Raw genomic sequence first — 16,791 nt, forward strand, 5'->3', positions numbered from 1 at the left:
ATTAAATTTATAATCTCGCTCCCTTTAGTGCAATGCAAGATTTCTTTGAATACGCATATACACCTACCGATATCCCTTGATATAATTGTGTGCATCCAGAATTATGAGGCTGTCCCGCCCGAGTTCTCGCTGAACCTCAGCCAACAGTTTTGCTCGGAGTTCTTTTTCTAACCGAGAGTCGGCAAACGTGCTATTTCGGTCCAGGCCTTCATCTCCATTAATCATTTTCACCTGCACAAAAGCGGCTGTTATCATTAAATAATAACAACAACACAAATAAGGATAGGCTGCAGTCTTCGAATGATAATGTGTTTCATAAAATTCGTCGGGATCTTTTTTATATGCTTGTATAACATACTGAACCTATAAAGCGGCGCCGTTTGGTTTTTATAATAATAATAATAATAATACCAGTTACTTATTTATGTTTGATTGACAAGTACTAACTTAATTACACATTTTCCTTGCTAAGAATGTATTAATTGTTTTTTATCTAAATGCTTTGTTGAAAAATTGAGATTTCACCCAACTTCAAATTTACTCAGTAGATATTTCCTACTACATATCTTCTACTGTTATAGAATTCTATATTTGCATCTAAACATGTCTTATCTAATTCGCAGGTGTCACTTTCAAAATAAGCTCAATAAAATCAAAATACCGCGTACTGTGAAAATCCTACCTTTTTGTCCGGGTATTTATTCTGAAAAAAATTTTCAAGCTGTTTCGCTCTGGTCGATTTCCCGCACGAAGGATAGCCGGTTACAACGATGAGCGGCATGATAAGTATCGCCCTTTAATAAACTAGTCACGACAGATCAATGGCGCAGAATAATTAAATGGTACTATTTATAATTATATACAAAGAGGTACAGCTTTTTCTTGGAAAAACAATTCATATGAATTCGTTTTTATTTCGTAGAAATGTCGTACACTGAATATAAATTGAACTTCACTAAGTACTACTAATACCACAGACTGATTTATCTGTATACACTGATAAATACTACACCTTAAATAAACACGGCAATCAAAAGCCTATATTCTATAACAGCACTCAAGGTTATTACATACAGTCGTTGAAAAACTTTATATAACAACAGCCTCCACAGACCGAGTACTTGCGAAAACAATTTACCTCTCTATTCTACAAAGAGAGGCACATCTGTTTGTGAAGCACATACACAATGGAGGTAACCGCAGACAATGCACTCCCTTCAAGCTAATGAAAGTGCTGTAAATGTTTAAGCTTCAACTTGATTCGAACATTTACTTCGTTAAACGTTGGGATGTGAGTATTGAAAAGAAAATTCTTGGAAGTGCTCGGAGCTAATCAGCGGAACGTCGAACTACTCCGAGACTAACACTACCTATATGGGTGAGGTCCTGCCGTTCGATTTTCCATTTGACACCTGTGAGGGGCCTTTACTATGCTCGCGCAATGAGCTATCGATTGTAGTTAAGTGATTGGCTCTCATTTATAGTTTGTGAAATGCCTAACTTAAAGGACGCACAACGACCTCTTCGTAAACTAGAGCCTATTGAAAGAAATATTGACAACAATATTTTAATATAAAAATGATTCAAGAGCAAAGCTTAACCGATTCTCATTGTTTAATAGACGTAGAAGGGTACCCACCTAAGCCGTTAGATTATAGATTTTAGATGATACTCTTAGCACCCACATGGATTACTAAATTCTAATGAGAATGGCAGGATCTGGTGTAGACCTCTAAATATACTTACAAAGTTGTACTGTTTTAATTGAACACAGCACCAAAGAGATACAATATCCTTATCAAAGAACGGCAAATTATAATTAGGATAATAAAATCGACTCCGATAGCTATTGCGGCCTCGCGGTTATCTGGATCTGGACTAGAGCCATATTATGAATACTCAGATGTTATCAAAGAATTTTAATAGTGATTTAACTATGCGTACATATAAAAGTATCACGTATTTTGTGCTATGCGGTCTGTTTTAAAGGTAGAACACTTATTCTGGCAATAAGGTATCTGCATCCGCATTATGCTTATAGAAGATTCTGAGAACGAAACAGCTTTTGATAAACAATTGTCTACTTCTTTCCATACGTCACTGATTTGCGTATTATAAAGTTTGAAAGTTTCATCTCATTAACTTGCTTTTTGTGAGTGCATTTTGTAGCGATACTTTTTTACTGTCTTCTTGAAGGACCTCATCTATTTTGCCCGCAACAAGGACACTCCTGACGACTTTGAATGAGATGCGCCTTCAATTTGAGTCGCGACAATGTTCGATTTCCCAAAACTATTGTGAGATGCAGCATTACATGAGGAAAAGGGGACAGATTAAAGAAAGTAAATTGAATTCACCGGAAAAATTCGGACTAGCTACTTACTAAATAAATACATTTCATCTACTAAGACTGATCCATGCATATTTTTTAGGGTTTAGCAAATGAGTAGAAGTGTATTTGTAGTATTGACAAAAAAATACGCTGCTAATATAATGTTGATTATGGAAGAGGTTCATTGGCGGTTAGTGGTAGAAGAAATAGTTACTTTAAACCTGATTTCCAAGTAAAGGGTTTATATTATTATATACTTTTCTATCAGTACCTCTTACTGTAATTTATAAACGCTTACATCCACATCTGCCGTCACGCCTTCTTCAATCTATTTTTCTCTATTTGGAGGCTCTTTGCAGTAAACAAGAGCTAACACAGCAGCAAGATCTCATAAGTAAATTATTTTGGACTACAAATGTTTCGGTTCATTGTTAAAACTCCGAAATTCGAAAAAGTCTTAAAACAAGTGGTGTCAGGAATATGGACTGCCCATTGAACGAGCTATTTGTGACATACACGTTAGAACACATATTCGAATAACAAACGATATATCTGATGAATACATCACACTCTAATCTGTTAGCGAACGCAGGTGCGAATATTAATTATGCCAGTAATTTATAAAGGATCTCTAACATTTGTGATTAAAATTCCGCTTTCGAACTGTTTTTTTTCCTCCTTTAAATCCTCGTTTTTTTTGCGGATCACCCAGGACAAAAGACATCTATCGGTGCACAAAAATTAAACAGTGCCGGATACTCCGTATTTAGTATCGTGAGCTCATACTAAATAAAATGCTTTTAAGTCAACTTATTGGCATTATCTTCACTCTATACATATTATACACAAGTTTATGTTTGCGTGCCACATCATATGTGATGGCAATGGCATTAACTGTGATGTCTTATAAACAGGGACTTTTGTGTCAAATAAGAAGAAAACTCTAAGACAAAAAGTTTATATGACGAAGGAACTCCTGTAGCATAAGAAAATATACTAGAAATGTCATAACAAGCGAAATCATCAACATTTCACTCATATTCATAAGTGAAATTTTCGTGCTCATTTTTTATATAAATGTGATGAGTATTTTCCATAAAATGTTCATTAAGTTTACACAATATGAGATCGATACGCGAAGTTGTCTGCTTGTAAGACATACTTAAGATCAAATACATAGAAAATAGGCCAAGTGTTTATCTGACTTCCAAAACTAGTTATGTGAAAGGAACCCCGTTAAGAACCAAATGTTTCCAGCTTTACGGTTGGTACTTGAGTCGTTAAGTGTTGCTTTATACGGGTGGCTCCTGCAAGCAGAAAACGACGCACGCCTACATCCGGTTTCGAACCTGCACCACTACACACGAGTTGACGGCAAACACGCTGCTAATCTGTCAAACAAATTCTACGTTTTGATAATTCGTGATCCTGTAATATGCGTATCGAATTGAGGCAGCAGTGACATGAATGATGAAATGTTCTTGTGAAATCACATGTTAATAAAAATTATCCTTCTCCTGATGAGAATGCTTCTCAGTGCTCCAGATGTTCTTGTGACGGTCACTGTCTAGCAAATAGTCAAAAATGATGCCTGTAAAGTGAGTCATATACGAACAAGTTAGTCTGAAGGCTGATTTCGTTTTCAATCGTTTTTTGTGAAACAATGCATAAAACAACCCTCCCTAGACCTGTTTCCTTTTGTTTCAGTTTCTTCAGCGAACGGTAACATAATGATCTCATTTGACTATCGAGTGTCACTGCTTATCGAATACATTCATATTATCGTAAGCACTGAAAGCAAGACAAATCCACTGGCGATGCTACTGGCAGGAAGTTGCTTTAAAAGAAATTCTGTAGAGAAATATTCATCTTTTTCTATTTTGATGTTCATATATTTTTGGCTTACGTACCCCTACGACTGTAAATTCAGAACACCAGACCTCATGTCCGCGGGTGTTAATAACCATTTTGTGATGTTTTTATGACGGAAGCATAAAACTAAATGCAGCTATCTTCGACTTTATCGGCAATCGATATGGCCGAGTGAACCACCTAAATGAGAGATTCGTTCGCATCAACTGACGCGCCAATTGAAATTTGAATATCAGTATAGGGTATCTTCGTGATTACTTTTGCCTTCTTAAAACTGCAAAAACATGACAGAAAATAGAAGAAGGTGCACTGATCAAGCCTTATATCGGTCGTAAATTCCCAGACGCGAGAGCACGAGTAAATCGATAACTGAAATTTTAGAGAACCCCGTTAACAATTATGCACTAATGCAAATATGAGTTTCGCAAAACTCAGCATAAGCATATATGAACTTAGCCATTGCTATAGTTTCAGCGTGACATGTGAAAATCAGTAGCCGGTAGCATTGACTAAGAAACACCGAGAACAAACGGAATGACCTTTTAACTAACCTAAGTCATGTTGACATTCTCCTTGCAATATCTAACTTTATTGATATAGTATGTATATATGCTTTAGGCTATTAAGAAAAGAGTACATTGAATAACTAACCCGGTTTTGTACTCTAAGCGTTTGTAATGTTTTATATAAGCATAGCAGATGTGGGTGTTAGAGGCGTTTCTCCCGACATTTTTCATCAACGAATTTCTGACGCTTCTCTTACAGTAACAGACCTGTCGCATACGACGAAAGTAACTCGTGCCTGTAGTGCGATGCGCTGCGGGTATAATGAATAGTGACCTCTACACGCTCATCTTCAGTGTTAGAGCGACACAGACCCGATGCAGCAAAAGCCCTTGACCCAGTCAGCATGGGCTTCCCCATGCGTTCTCCGTCTGTAATCTAGAGAAGTATCACAACGAGTTTTTTTGTTCATTTTCGTTTCGGGAAAGGTAAAAATAAGCTAATGTTAAGTCCGCATACCCTCTTCTGTGTATGCCCTCTAACGGGAGACGTGCATATATAAACGCAGTCGTTGGGTTCAATAGTTAACAGTCCAGACTCTACTGTTCCTGTGGGAGCATCTCAATGTTAACCTATTCCGTCCTCTGCAGGTCGCCGTTATTCAAGTTCATCAGCAAATCCTCGTGAATCGCAACAATCCTCGTAAAGATGCAGTTCGTTACGAGAACCCTTCGCGTCGTTGTTACAATCTGTTTTCCGGGCGAGGTTCTCGTGGCGCCCCTTCTTTTGGCGGCAGGGCTTGTCGCAAAGGCGAAAATGACCAAGATTAGCCTTCTCAAAACATAGACTCATCAAGGCTATGCTCGGTGTGGCGAAACTTGGCTCTGTGAAGCTCTTTGCAGCTAAGTCTTTGCTTTCTAAAGCTGGTTTAGCCCAGGCCGATTATACGAAGGCTGGCCATGTCAGATCCAAGAAGAGGGGAATTGCGGTTCTTCGTTTAAGTTCAAAACAAGCATAGATTTTATCTGGCTAGCCAATCGAACATTGCGAAGCTGTTGATCAGCAATACGTCGCGTGGTGTGTAGACTGATATGAATTAGTCGGACCCGATCTAGGGTCCGAACCTTGTTACGGTTCGGTATTTCAGTGCTGACAATTCTTTCGTGCTATAGGGGAGGTAGAAGATTGAAATGGATAAAGACGACAGAACAGTCAGGACATCAATCGAGAAATCGTCAGGATTCAAACCCAGTATCTCTCTTCGTCCTCAAGAGTCAGGCTCCTCAACAAATCTGATCAAAATGCGTTCGCTTTTATTAAGAAATCGCTGTTAGGTCAGGTGGTCAGATCTGCTTGTGCGCACAATTCATTAGTAAGACAAAGTGTCGCTTGATTAACGATAAAGTGGCGTTTTCCATTTTTGTACGGCTTGAAGAACCCTTGCCATAACATACGTCGATGATATTTTATAAAACGTTTACTTGAAAAAAAAGTTTAGCTGAACGGATATATACGTACGTTACCTAGACAGAGAGTGCTAAGAAAAACATTTCCGTCTGTTAATTATAATACGGTGTAGGCATACATTAAGCAATAAAGATACCAGACCATCAACATTCCGCCCATTGCCGGTAACTAACTAGCATCCACGTTATGTTTATCTGGCGGCATTCGTTTGTATCGATCTTTGAGACCAGTGGTTTTAACGTAGTTAGTTGCACTATTTCAGTTATGTTATTTATTCTTCATGTTAGATCTATTCGCTTCAAACTCGGTGGCAGGAATATTATTTTATTACGAACCATTTGAAACCGGTTTATAACGGTATATAAAAGTTGTGCGAAACACTAACAAGAACTCAAACGTGTCTTCAAGCCTGAATTAGATCGCGAAAATCAGCCATGTTTATATCTTGACAAATTAGAAAAAAATGGGCATAAATATATGGACAAAATATTTTTTTATTTTATTGATATATATATCGACAAAAAGTGAGCTTTGGCTTTCAGGGCTTCATCATTTAGCTTCCTTATGTAATCCTGAGTAATGCCGCGACACAAAAACGATAGTTATATTTTGATAGAAGAGTTATAACTGAAAGATTGAAGAAACACGATTCCTGTAGCTATTCCTTTGGGAAACGTCGTCTTTCCACTCTTCTTGGTACACATTTGTCACTTTTTGCTAAGTTCCAGAAAATATACACCAACCAGCCTGGTCCTTTGGGGTGCCATAGAACAACGACGCTGCTCTAGAGTCTGATGTATCTCGTCGTAAAGTAAATATTTTATATGCTATATTTAGCCAGCAGTTAGCCGTACGCTATGTTACAGCCTAAGGCAAACGATTTGCGTACGTTGGGGAAAGTCTGGGCAATTTTAATATGTTAACAAAGATGTTTATATTTCTACAAACAGAATACTGTATGGACCGAAGTATTTAGAGAAAGGTTCTATATCCATATAACAACCTGACGCGTTTCAAGTTACCCGCCCATCTACACTTAAGCTAAATTCCATTTGAACTTTGTTAGTACTATTATTATTGCTTCGACAGTTACTGCTTTTCCGATAATTTAATGGGGAACGATGCCGAATCGATGGTTTAACGAAATTAATACAAAATGGCGCTGGCCTTAAACATCTGATCTATACATCTATACGTCTCTAGTGATCAGGAGTTCCAATTACGAAGTCTTGAGACAGTTCTACTTAGATCACTATAAATGTTTGTCAATGCGAGTTTAAAGTAGCGTTAGATCCTGGTTGATATTTCATTTCATGCTTCGTAAGCTTAATAAAGATATTTTCATTTTGTCCTATTGACAAATTTAACTTTACCTGCTGCGGAACGGTTATTCCGTTCCTTTACTTTTAGCACTTACGCCTGCTTGAGGTCGACAGATCAGTAAAAATATAAACTATAGCATATAGTGTCATAAACAAAGGAAGCTGTGAATCGTTCTATTTTACAATACTTACTAAAACTAATAAAAGTTTATATATATATATAAACTTGCACGCCCTTTATGTCGAACCGATTTGTCTTATACTTTGATTTTACACATAAACAAATAACAACAAGTGGATTCTGATATACATAGTGATGATTAAATCACATTTAATAGCAGCCGTTCTAATCTGTCGCAGCTTTAAAGATTCATCCCGTGACACGTACACAGTACGCACGACGTCCACCCATCGTAAATCGGTTCCAGTTCGGTAGTACGGATTCCACTTTGGACGTTGTAGAGTTACTTGGGTTCAGATAATACCAAGTCGATTTATTAAAGATAAAAACAAGCGAAAACCATGGAATCCAATGCAGCACCACCGGCAGGATCTGTAAATAGTAACATAATATAACAGAAGACGAGGCAGTAATCAGGACAGAAGCGCCCTTTTTCTCTATACTTCAGTTTTCTACTTCATCTGATCGTCAACCTAGTTATTCCATTGTTAACGTTTCCTTTATAAAATAGATACCAACAAGCGATAACCCTTCCATAGCAGGACAACCCGGTGTTCGCGGAAACAAAGTAAATATCTAATACGAACTGGCGAATAGTCATGAGCAAATTCAACCAGCGGCAGGACTGCTTCTAGACGCTGCATCAAAACAATTCGATTTGATATACACATGCATGTTCAAGGGGTTAAGGTTCACTTGGCTACACCCAATTCCGTTTCCGGCATTAAGGACTAGATATGGGTGATACAGGTAAAAAAGGAACAATTTTTATTTATTATTTAATTATCTTAATTATTTATTATTTTATTAAATTATCGACAGACGGATTAACTGACTAAGTTGGCAATGTAATTCTTGTGCGAGTGTCAACATCCGTTCGTCTTTCATGACTCTTACGCACGATAGCAGGATTCGATGAATATTTAGGCTAGAGAATATGCCGGAAAAATGCAAGAATCACAAGAGCCTTTTGTTTCATAGTGACCTCACTACAAGGTTCAAACCATTATTGGTCAGAAAAAATAGGCCTCTGTAATAAATTACTTTCTTATATAGACAAATGATATTATTGAACCTTTTATTTGGTTAAGTAATGTTTTGTATACTTGCTAGAAAGCGTCATGTCACAGGCCTCACCGTTTTAGGGACAGCTTTCTATTAAACGTATGTCGCAACACTACCAGTTATTATATTGACATTGTTGTGCTATTCAGATTGCAACATCAGGCTCTAGGAGTCAGCCGTGTACTCAAGGAGTCCGTCGTTTTTAAGCGTTTTTTTCGCAGCTTCACAACTCTGGTTTTTACCAAAAATATAAACTCCACAATAGAAACTGTAGTTTGATGTAATGTCTATTGTTTAACGTTGTTAAAATCTCAGCGGATTCACTTGAGTTCCTCTTACAACCGCTCGGTCTCCAATTCCTCGACTGTTTTCTCGTTGGTATTTGCTGAAAACAAACATCCCTCGGTCAATAGCTACTGCTCCCACTCGCTGGCTGATTTTTTGCTTATCTTTAATACGCTTAGTTACTCTGCAATGAGAAGATGTATAATGTGAAATAACCAGATAGAACGAGCGAGTGTCTACGCAACCAGCTATATAGCTGATTTTTTGTAGCTCGACTCACAGCTTCGAATTGTATCCTAGAGCTCTTGAACATGCTGCTTATCATTAGTCCCAGTAATGCTGGCTTGGGACTGTCTGTACTGTTGTAGAACTGTTGTAGTGGACTAGCGAGTAGTCGACCCAATCAGTTCTTGGGCAACCCTCACCGCCACCCTCGCCGTAAGCCACTAGAACCGTTAGCCTAGCAGCCGTTCGTTGCGGTTGAACGCTGTGCTTTCGACGCTTTGCCAGCTGATACTTGTGGTGAGGTAACGGGGTTTACGGCTCGTCGCCTGCTCGCACAAGAACCGTTCATTGAGTCGTCGCTTTGAGGGGCAGAAATTTGTGCGCGGAATCAACTGTTGCTATTGCGCATTCGGTGATTATTCTCATTATTATTTCCGCCGCAACCGCCGCCGACAACGACGCCGTCGTTTTTCGGAGCGCCATCAGGAGAAGAGGAAGCAAGATGCCTTTGGTGTCTTCCCGGCGGTGTTACTTCACTGCAGATTTCCGTCCCACTGACGGTGATACCATTATTTAACTGCTACCCAACCTGCCCAGAATTGGCACGACATTCTTCGTTTTCGTTTCTGTTTCGTTCAGGGTTTTTGCACTAAGTGACGTAGCGAAAATCGTTTCCTGGATACCTCGACGGTACTGGCAGACTGACTCTAGGATCAAGCCGACGGTAAAATCAAAGTAGTGAGTCTGCTTTATACCTCGTGGGGTACATGTGGACAGGATTGAAGGCGCCGTGCCAAAAGAGACATCTAATGTCAAAGAACTAATTATCACGGGTATTATTGAACGTTTTCATAGTGTTTGTGTTGAGAAACGCAAATCCTACGCAAATTAGTGAAGAAGATTAGGTCTTAACCCTTTCGTCGTATTATTTGTCGCCACATTCGCGGAGCATATCAGTGTACGCCGTCATTATTTAAAGAACAGCGGAAACGTGTTACCGTGGAACTGGTTCGCAGGGCGCGAGGCCTTACGCTAATAGAGTAAGTATTAAGGAGCAACGCGAATAGGCTCAGCATAGACAAGAACATTTTGCGCAATAATATTTTTGACATTTTAGTATTTGTGCTTATATAGATATCTTGTTGGGCGGGTCTTTTTTACAAAAGCAACATCAAATAGTCGTGCTGAAACACTTCTTTGCTTTACAAGAAACGCTCCTAAAATAATAGCTAAAATTATGTCTAAGAAGTAACCTGGAGGCGTCAGCCGAGAAACGCCAGCCTACGTAAGGAAGTGTATGCGCATGCGCATCTAGAACCGCATCGAACTTTGAAATCAAACACGCGGGCTTTTTCTTTCTGATATGCAACTATGATATCAGTAAAATGATATGTGACTCTAAAGTAAGTTTGAGCTGCAATGAATTGAGGAAGAGGTACGGTGTTTGCTAAGCTCTACGAAATCTTTTCGAAATTCTTTTTGTGTTTGACACGCTTTGTGCATCTGTTAGCCATAACAATATCTCCACCTGCTTCATACATACGAATGTGGCCGAACTGTGAAAAAAATTTTCGCCATATTCTATTCTGGCGTATATATATATATATATATATATATATATATATATATATACGCCATAGTCAGCCTTCGTTTGAATCGCATTACATTGGGTACATTGCTTCCGAAACGTCCACGAAAAACAAGTTGAGTACAAAGCTCGCCACCAGCAAAGACCAGCATATTAATCCCTTTGGTATAAAAGTAACCTGTCGCTTTCCTGATATTCGACAGTGACACGGGAAGTACCAATTAACCAATTAGTCTGATTGGGTTCGAAAGAGTGGCCATGAGCTCTAGGTGCCAGCTATCGCCGTCGCGGCCGGCGCAGAGCAAACTACTGCAGTGATGATCGTGGGTCTTTATTACATGCGAGCTTTCAGCTTCCGTACCCATAGCGTAACTCTAAAGACCCTTTAGCGTGTTTGCCCTCCAGTAGCAACCGGTTTCAAACAGCCTCCGAAATATGAAATCCACCTTTCTCTCTCCAGGTAGAGGCTGATAACAAGTTTACACCTCTTTTACTGGTTGTAGCGGTTGCTTTTCGGATGTATACGTAACGTTAATCTACGCGCGTGTGTGTGGATTAGTGTTAGGTTGTTCGTTATTTCGCCTCGAAAATGATTCGGGCTTTGAAGTAACGATGAGGAGGACGGTGTTCCACGCCCCTAGTGATTCTCTGCGAGAGTAGATCCAGTCGAGGAACGTCGTACAAACCGCAATAGCTTGAGCGTAAATACAGCCCATACTCTTCCGACGATGGTAATGGTGTTTGTGAATGCTAAAGCCTGCTCTAGTAGCGGTAGGCATGGAGTTCTATTAGAAATTGATGTAAATCCACTGTACGAAAGGTCTCCCAGTGCTAGCACCGAAACTGTTTTAACATGTTAGAATATACGAAGACTGCTGAGTTCAGGTTGGTTACCAAGTAATTGACAAAGTCAATAGAAGATTCCTGTTCTTTGCTAGTACAAACGACTATACTGTTACTTCACTATGTGCGCCGTGAGCTTATTTAATAAAAGTAAACGATTCATTGAAGGTCTAATGTGCACAAGAGCTAACCGATTAATACTGAGCATCATATTTTGAAAGGAACAGCTAAAAGTGCTTGAATATCCTTAATGACTTACATGAATCTTCTTATCTATAACAAGCAGCAAGCGTATGGTCATAGCAAAAAGAGAAAAAGACACGATCGAAAATGATCGCGTAATTAACGGCTTTTTCCCTAGGATCAATCGCTCAAAAGCCGTCTTATATGTTGCATCTATTGGTTCGTTCTAGAACAGCCCATCGACAAACGCAATCATCCGCCCCGCCACACGAACCCAGTACCAGCTGTACTTCCTGTTCAGTCGTTGAATGGTTATAGTAGAAGAAAAAAGCGAATTTCTATTTTCGTTAACGAAAAACTTGACGATAATTACTTTTTAGTTGTTGGTTTTTCTCTAATCAATAACGGTAATCAAAGAGTCCCGTTTGATTAGAGCAGAGCGGCAACAGTGGGGGGTGTACTCTTGACGAGCGCGTTGAAATTACACAGATTTTATCAACGGTTAATCCACGGAAATAGGGGGCTTCATTTTATCGTATGTTATAGTTTTTCGCTAGCGTTTCTCTAGCAAGAAAAACCCAGCGCCTATTTGACACAGGGGCGAAAAACAGGCGACACGAAGAGTGGTCGGCTTGAAGCCCTGTCGCACGTGTGCCTTGCGTCGTTAATTCGCGAAGGAGCGGCTAGCGAAGGCTTGCCCTAGTTTTGCTAAGGAGAAATTGCTTTATTGGCCCTGTCAAAACTTTTCGTCAAACGTAAATACGTACAGAGAGACGACTGTCGTGGAAGGCCAAAACCGTTATCGCGGAAGGTCATTCAAATCACAAATTGCTATCTCTAACGGTTACTAGTTTATATACTAATGCGAGCCTACAAAGAAGTAGGTATTGCTTGGCAGGACTTAAAGTGATGTCAAAAAATCGGAATCAATTATCTCTGCTTATGAGCTAAAATCATTGGGTAGTACACTGGGAAAAAACACATCGTTTCAGTGAGGAGGTATAATAGAACAATGGTATTTTATTAACTAGATTTACTAAATATATATACTTATTAATGGTTTCGTAAAAGGTATAGGCTGAATTTTATAAAATTAATGTTGGTTCTCTCATCACTCGCTGGAGCAGTAGTTCTAAGTTTACTGATAAATGTAACCTTGAGCGTTTATATGATTGTAAGCGAGATTTTTCTACAAGTTCACATATTTAACATTAGTACATTGCCATCGCAAACTTTCATTTATTGCAAAAGCACCAGCTCTCTTCATAAATCAGTCATTTTGACCGAAAACGATGGAAAGTGGTATTAAGGTTTAATGGTAGGGTGCAGTAGCCTTAGGCAATAAAGACTGACTGCGTTGGGTGGGCGCTCATTGATACTTTTTGCTATATCACTATCATATTGATTGATAATTACATACAAATAAATCGGTAGCTTGTGGTTCTATGTGTTTTGTAATTATAATCTTTCGTTAAGTGACAAAAGTTATAATCCACAGGGGTTGTTTGTAAGGTACGCGTGAGGTTTAGACAGGAGGTTACGTTCCATAATCGTGGCGTTCTAAACAATTCATTTTTCACTAACGAAATGATTCAGTTAATTAGATTAGTTTTTATCTTAGCCTCCATATGCCACCAGAGCAATAGATATATAGAGTACAATATAAACTTCCTTACTAGCTGCCAGATATCATTAAGGAAACGCAACCCTTTTCGGGTATATTCCGTCCAGTCCTCATCATTTTCATTCTCACACTGGAAGCATTGAAGCCGAAGTGTTAGAAGCCACAAGCAATAAACAATTGAAGAAAAAGCCGACCGGGTGAATCACACTCCTCCTAAACGCGACCGTTTATTAATCTCATGAAACTTGTGCCGTAGGCAAATTTGAGTTTAGTAAAAAAAGGGTCGCATGGTCATAGTACGCCGATCGCAGGCTATCGTGCGAGCGTTTCAAGCCTATTCACGCAGGCAAAGTTCACAACGAAAATAGCGCTATGAAGAGATAAAGCGAAACAGCGGCGGCAACGTTTTAGCCTGTCGACGCTGCTACGACCTCCCCATAATCGTTTTATGTGAAACATTCTTGCCCCTGTTACGAAATACACTAATCCTTTATAACAACAGTTAACCCGCCCTCTACAAATCACTGATTGGCAGACTACTATATAGTAAATTTACTACCAGCACGATGATTCTTTTATTTTGTGAATTTCGTCTATAAATGTAATCAGCGTCATAAGTTCCTGCGGTGATTTAGAAACTAATTGTTCCCACGTTTTGTCCATGTGCGCACCATAGAAAATGCCAGCCACAGCGAATCCGCCACCGACCGATTAACCGCAAAAGGACGACTAGCACATATAGGCGCTGTCCCCGTGGAGGCATAGTGGGCAACCTATTTTCATAGTAATTTTTAGCATACGCTAGGGCGTAGGTCCAGACCCGGGCATAAACAGCCGGTTCGTTTCGTGATTGCTGGGAGCCAGCTAGGCGTCTGTCTGATACAATGCCCAACGACGATATCAGACGTAAACTCGAAAAGTAACGCACGCATAAAAGAAAGGGCACAAACTAAGAAAAAAGCCTCACGCCAAGATAGCGTGAACCTTTACTTTCTTACCAGCAGGCTGCTTCTTCGACGACTCATGGACGATTTCCGCTAATTCCGACATAAAGCAAATATACCAAAAAGCGTTATGAATTTGCATCTTCAGATGTACTGAATTGTGTGCCGCAGACGCAAGTCAATCCGTTTGTTGTTACTCGTAGTTATTAAGGACGGTAATAATTATTAGATAAGAAGCAAGAAAGAAATGGAACATGGGATACAGGGTAATGGAAAGCATTTAAATAATGCTGCGTAAGTGGCCACGCCGTTTCAACGGGGCATTAACTAGGCTAGTTAATTGATGGACGCTGTGTCGTAATTGACGTACGCGTAGTAAATCGTATGAATAAGGACTAGTTACTATTCGATAAGATCCATAGATATATATATATATATGTAAGATAAGACAGAGGGGAAAAAAAAGAGACGGAATGCAAGTAAGGTTCGAGAGAAAAGAGAATCATTTCGATGGCAAAAGAGTGTTCTTTCTTGGAAGTGTTTTCCAAAATAATGTTGCTTTATATGATCGTAACAGAGATTCTGGTCGTTATTCATACGATCTTACTTACATCAACTAACTAACTAACTTAGTCATTGCGTACCTTCCAGTTCGTTGAAACTGGCGTGGCCATTGTAATTTTCCCATTCACTTATGTAGTATTATTCAATTGCTTTCTATTAGCCAAAAAAATTCTGCTATACAACTGTGTAAACAATTTTGTCTAACCTATCTATCTGGTTTGCCACAGCTGTCGTTGATACTGTCATCGATGCATGGCGGGCAATACGAAAATTATCAATGAGGTTTGAAACTGTTGTGTTTCCCACCGTTACGCCATCACCGTTTCAGGTCTAAATGTATTAGATAGATGATCCTTCTCCAGCAGGATCGGTGCTTTCCAGTTGTAGGGCCGAAACCGAGACAGTCCTGCAAGTATAATAAATGCAACGAGACAGCTCAGAGTGTTGTGAATCTGTTGTCCTTCTCTTGGCAAATCAGGCAATGATCGCTGCATCAGCAATTTAACATGAACGGCACCAGCGAGATGATGCTGAGGTAACAGTGGACGACACGCATTGATGACCCCACTGAGTTGTCGGTCGAATTCGGCCGATCCGTGTAAGCCAGTCGCCCAGGCAATGAATAGAGACGGACAACGTGGTACATTTCAGTGTATTAGAAGGATAAAATGCGACGATAATGCAAAATAAATCGAGTTTATGGGTTCAAGAGCGTTACGAAGTGCAATTTTTACTTATATATTTCATATACTCTGAAGCGCAGGTGGTGGATGCCTCTAACGTGCGTCACATATTATTAGCTTGATATTGGTTCTCAACTTTCTCAAGTTTGTTCGCTAAATCTGTCGAAATACGAGCGAAGTGTTATAGAATCTCTTTTGAATAACTACGCTCGACCGCCCACCGAAGCTATGTGCTAGCAAAGAATGCTTAATTCGACGTCACCGTGGCTTGGATCCCCTTGGTTGCATTTGCTGACGTTGGGTCGAAAATCTGCATCTCACGTTTTTCTCGTTTATCTTGCTTAGTGTCCTTTGAGCCGCGATTCGGATTTGTTCTACTCTCTATCGCCGCCGCACGACATGCTTTCGCGCTTTCTCTTCTTTTTTGCCCTTCTCCTTCTTGTGCGCTCCCACGCTAGCATCGGCGGTGGCAAACAGGCCATCGTTACATCGGCCAACCATGACCGACGGAAAGGGGTTTGGACAAACTGTCTCTGTCTGATCATCGTTCGAATGCCGAGCGCGTTTCAGGCACTGCAAAAACTCCTATAGCCACTGTATCTGCCTAGCGGCGCGCACAGTTTGTGGTGGCGCTTTCGTCGTCTAGTGCTTCGGCATCACTGGCTTTTGGAGCCACTAGTCACATTCTGTAAAGGCGCGAGAATCCTCGTCACTAGCAATGTGTAAACATCGTTTCTTAAACATTACTAGTAAATAGAAAGCTTTGCCACAGTTACCGAATACCGCTAGTCTTACAAACACCATTCACTTTAGCGCCAGCCGAATCGGGCGCGCTACATCCTTACGAGTGTCACATACGAGACAGAAGAGCTCAACAGCAGCTGTGAAAGGTCTGCTGTCTCCAGTCAAATCAAAAGCAAAGTGACCTAATCGCATTGCGTAACTGAACTGCATGTAACTAAGTGAACTCGTTTCAAAATACCGTAGCAGGTGGCTACTGGTATTTGTTGAGGCCAGGGCATTTGTGTTGTGGTGGCAGGGTACTTGTCAAGCTGAGTCTCGTCCTGCTCCTAATCCGCCTTCTCCTTTCGCACCAACTATTCAAACGG

The 16,791-nt window shown here is 39.9% G+C and overlaps 2 protein-coding genes and 2 long non-coding RNA genes across 15 annotated transcripts in view; 3 read left to right on the forward strand and 1 right to left on the reverse strand.

Moving 5' to 3' along the window:
* Nucleotides 1-1,271, reverse strand: part of LOC111273741 (protein KTI12 homolog) — a 3,301-nt gene extending 2,030 nt beyond the window's left edge. The window contains exons 1-3 of one of the 2 annotated variants that reach the window (XM_022855653.2): nucleotides 1,139-1,271; nucleotides 683-804; nucleotides 68-231 (exon numbers count right to left, since the gene is read on the reverse strand). In XM_022855653.2, coding sequence (XP_022711388.1) covers nucleotides 68-231; nucleotides 683-781 — 263 coding nt within the window. In that variant the 5' untranslated portion in view covers nucleotides 782-804; nucleotides 1,139-1,271. Of the gene's footprint in view, nucleotides 1-67; nucleotides 246-682; nucleotides 805-1,138 lie in introns of those variants that run through there. The other variant, XM_086973612.1, reaches the window with a different exon arrangement.
* The window catches only part of LOC111273734 (organic cation/carnitine transporter 2), a 99,091-nt gene that overhangs the window by 47,947 nt on the left and 34,353 nt on the right, over nucleotides 1-16,791 (forward strand). The window lies entirely within an intron of this gene.
* Nucleotides 1,221-2,414, forward strand: LOC147753799 (uncharacterized). Its single transcript, XR_015316065.1, has 2 exons — nucleotides 1,221-1,291; nucleotides 2,197-2,414. It is a non-coding gene; the product is annotated as an uncharacterized LOC147753799 (long non-coding RNA).
* On the forward strand, nucleotides 8,057-15,716 carry LOC147753800 (uncharacterized). Its single transcript, XR_015316064.1, has 2 exons — nucleotides 8,057-10,293; nucleotides 15,478-15,716. It is a non-coding gene; the product is annotated as an uncharacterized LOC147753800 (long non-coding RNA).

Source organism: Varroa jacobsoni, unplaced genomic scaffold (genome assembly GCF_002532875.2).
Source record: "Varroa jacobsoni isolate VJ856 unplaced genomic scaffold, vjacob_1.0 scaffold_221, whole genome shotgun sequence".
Taxonomy (NCBI): Eukaryota; Metazoa; Arthropoda; class Arachnida; order Mesostigmata; family Varroidae; genus Varroa; species Varroa jacobsoni.